The sequence below is a fragment of the Telopea speciosissima genome, chromosome 10 (assembly GCF_018873765.1).
Source record: "Telopea speciosissima isolate NSW1024214 ecotype Mountain lineage chromosome 10, Tspe_v1, whole genome shotgun sequence".
Taxonomy (NCBI): domain Eukaryota; kingdom Viridiplantae; phylum Streptophyta; class Magnoliopsida; order Proteales; family Proteaceae; genus Telopea; species Telopea speciosissima.
Genome location: NC_057925.1, coordinates 2,425,783 through 2,428,473, shown reverse-complemented (window position 1 = coordinate 2,428,473; position 2,691 = coordinate 2,425,783). Strand labels below are relative to the sequence as shown.

General features: G+C 41.7%; 1 protein-coding gene across 1 annotated transcript; it reads left to right on the top strand.

Moving 5' to 3' along the window:
* The first annotated feature begins 1,066 nt into the window (after positions 1–1,066).
* On the top strand, positions 1,067–2,150 carry LOC122641729 (zinc finger protein 8). Its single transcript, XM_043835018.1, has one exon. The coding sequence runs from the start codon at positions 1,340–1,342 to the stop codon at positions 2,078–2,080; it is 741 nt and encodes a 246-aa protein (XP_043690953.1). The 5' UTR covers positions 1,067–1,339; the 3' UTR covers positions 2,081–2,150.
* Positions 2,151–2,691: the final 541 nt, after the last annotated feature.

Sequence of the window (2,691 nt, the reverse complement as noted above, 5' to 3'; positions counted from 1 at the left end):
GAAAATAAACCCCAACTATCTAGTTTACTTAAAAAAAAATTTAGCATTGGGTAGTGTTGGGCTTTGTAGAAAAACGATAACATAAATCAATGCAGGAAACGAATGGAAATCACAAACAACAATTAGATAGTCGCACACAAAGATTTATGTGGTTTGGTAAGATTGCCGATATCCACGGTGAGATGAGATCTACTACACCATCAATGAAGAATATAATTACTCACACTTCTCTTCTCTCAGATTGATTACAGAGAAAAGACCGTCGCTACAAATTTATAGCAAAATATCATACAAGAAATTTATCGAAATACCTAAATGACCCTAAAAAGAATTTTCCTGGACACCCCCCCGCCCAATCAACTTGTAGTGATCATTAGTTTGTCAAGGCTCCAATAACAAAAGTTAATGCACAAGGTGAGTGGAATCACCTCACTTATGCAACAACAACTCAGCCTTATCCCAACTAAATAGGGTCGGTTGCATGGATCCTTTCAAAACAAAGTAGGGAAAACTGAGGTCCTCACAAAGGGAAAGAAAAGTAAGAAGAATGCAGAAATGAGATAAGAAAAGTGAAAAATGAAAAATAAAAGTAAGAGGAAAGAGGAGCTCAAGAAATCAAGAAAATCTCAACTACATGGTGTCGACAACAACGTGGATCATTGCCCTCCAATAGGTTCTATATGAGGTCATACTTGGTACAAGACCCAGACTATACATATCATTCTTCACAACCTCACCTATGGTCATTTTAGGCATGCGTCTCTAACTCTTTTGGCTCCTTCAATCGAAATTAGATTACTCTTCCTTGACCTCCATTACACATGGCCAAACCACCTCAGACAACATTATTAGAGGTGGTGAAGACATTGTACGCACCCTTATAATTTGGTCCTCACCGTCACTGTTTATCATTTCCTCTCTTTTTTAGAGGATATAATTAGCAAAGAAATATTGCAAGTCGGAGTTCTTTCATAAAAACGAGTCAATCTTTATATACGAGAGAGAGAGAGAGGGGTGGATGTACTTCGAGAAAAGCTCCTCATCTCATCACCAGCAGCATTGGCGTCCTGCCTGGGAAGACATTACTCTCACTGAGATGGGGTCTGCAGGAATTTTTCCATGGATCAGAGACCATTCCAACCCTCCCTTTGTAGGTCCCATCACATCTCCCCATCCCTCACCACCTCAAAAAGAACCCACCGTCCTTCTCCCTTGTGCTTAATTTCCTTCTCTCCCTCTTCTTTTCCCACTTCCTCTCTCCCAAGGTACCTCAACCCTTCATACCTAGATAGATCGCTAACCTACAACAACTTAAAAAAAGAAAATTAAATTCCTCTCCATGGAGAAGACAGAAAGAGAGACTCATGACTTCATGAACGTCGATTCCTTCTCTCAGCTTCCCTTCATACGCCCTTCTCCTCCTAAAGAAAAAGGTATTCGCCTCTTCGGCATCGAATTCGGCGGCGACATAACCATCACCGATGAGTCCGAATCCGTCGAGACTAACACAACCGAAGACGCCAAAGACAACGACAACAACAACAACAGCAACAGTGAGAGTGGTCGAAAATTCGAATGCCACTACTGCTTTCGCAACTTTCCAACTTCACAAGCTCTCGGTGGTCACCAAAACGCCCACAAACGTGAGCGTCAACACGCCAAACGTGCCCACCTTCAATCGACCATGGCTCTTCATTCCATCCCTAACGGTCACATGTACGGTCTAGTCAATTACCGGTCACCGACACTAACTTACCCTTCTTGGAACAATAGCAACATCATCAGCTCAAACATGATTGGTACTAGTAACCATACTAGTAGATTCTACAGAAGCCATGGCTCACTTCAACATCCTCTTCCAATTAATGGAAACCCTTTACCCATGTGGAGAATTCCTGCCGTTCAAAGCACGCCGAGTTATAACAGAGACCGGCTTTTGTTGCCGTTGTTCGCCGGAGAAGAGGAGTCGAATTCTGTGACCATGATGAACAGGGCTAGCTCACAGGACCTGCAACGACAAGTTTATGAAACTAAGAAGCCGAACGTTCATGACCATGTGAGTTTGGATCTACATCTGTAATTCCTTTTTTTTTACTTCAATTTTAATCCCAAAAAACAGAAAAAAAAAAAAGAGAGATCTGCAGTTTTTGCACTATATGGGGGGAAATCCTATGCATTCCCCCCATCAATTTGTGGTCAATCAAAGTACCCTTATTACTACAGTATAAAGGGTACTTGTTCTTCTAGGACTTATGATCTACTGTTCTATTCACTTAATATAATTTTTCTCTATTTGCAATGCAAGTTCTCTAAATTCTATGTAAATCAGTCAACAGAAATTTGAGAATTCTCCAGAAACCCATGTAAGTGCAACACTGCAACTCTCTCTCTCTCTCTCTCTCTCAAATATGGAAATTCTAAATTTATCTTTAAGGGTAAAATAAATTTTATTAATGTGCATTGCTCTGCATTGTTAATGAACTGAATTCAAGATTCTGGAAGAGGGGATGATGGCGATGGGAATTAAAATCTTCTATAGTACCGGCGGGGGTGTCGGTGCACATCCGACGGCACAGTAGAGGCCATGTGTGCCATGTGTGACACCTGACCTCTGCTGTGTCGTCGGATGTGCACCGCCGCCCGCTAGTTCTGCAGAAGATCCTGGTCCATAGAGATGGTGGGTTTGATTCA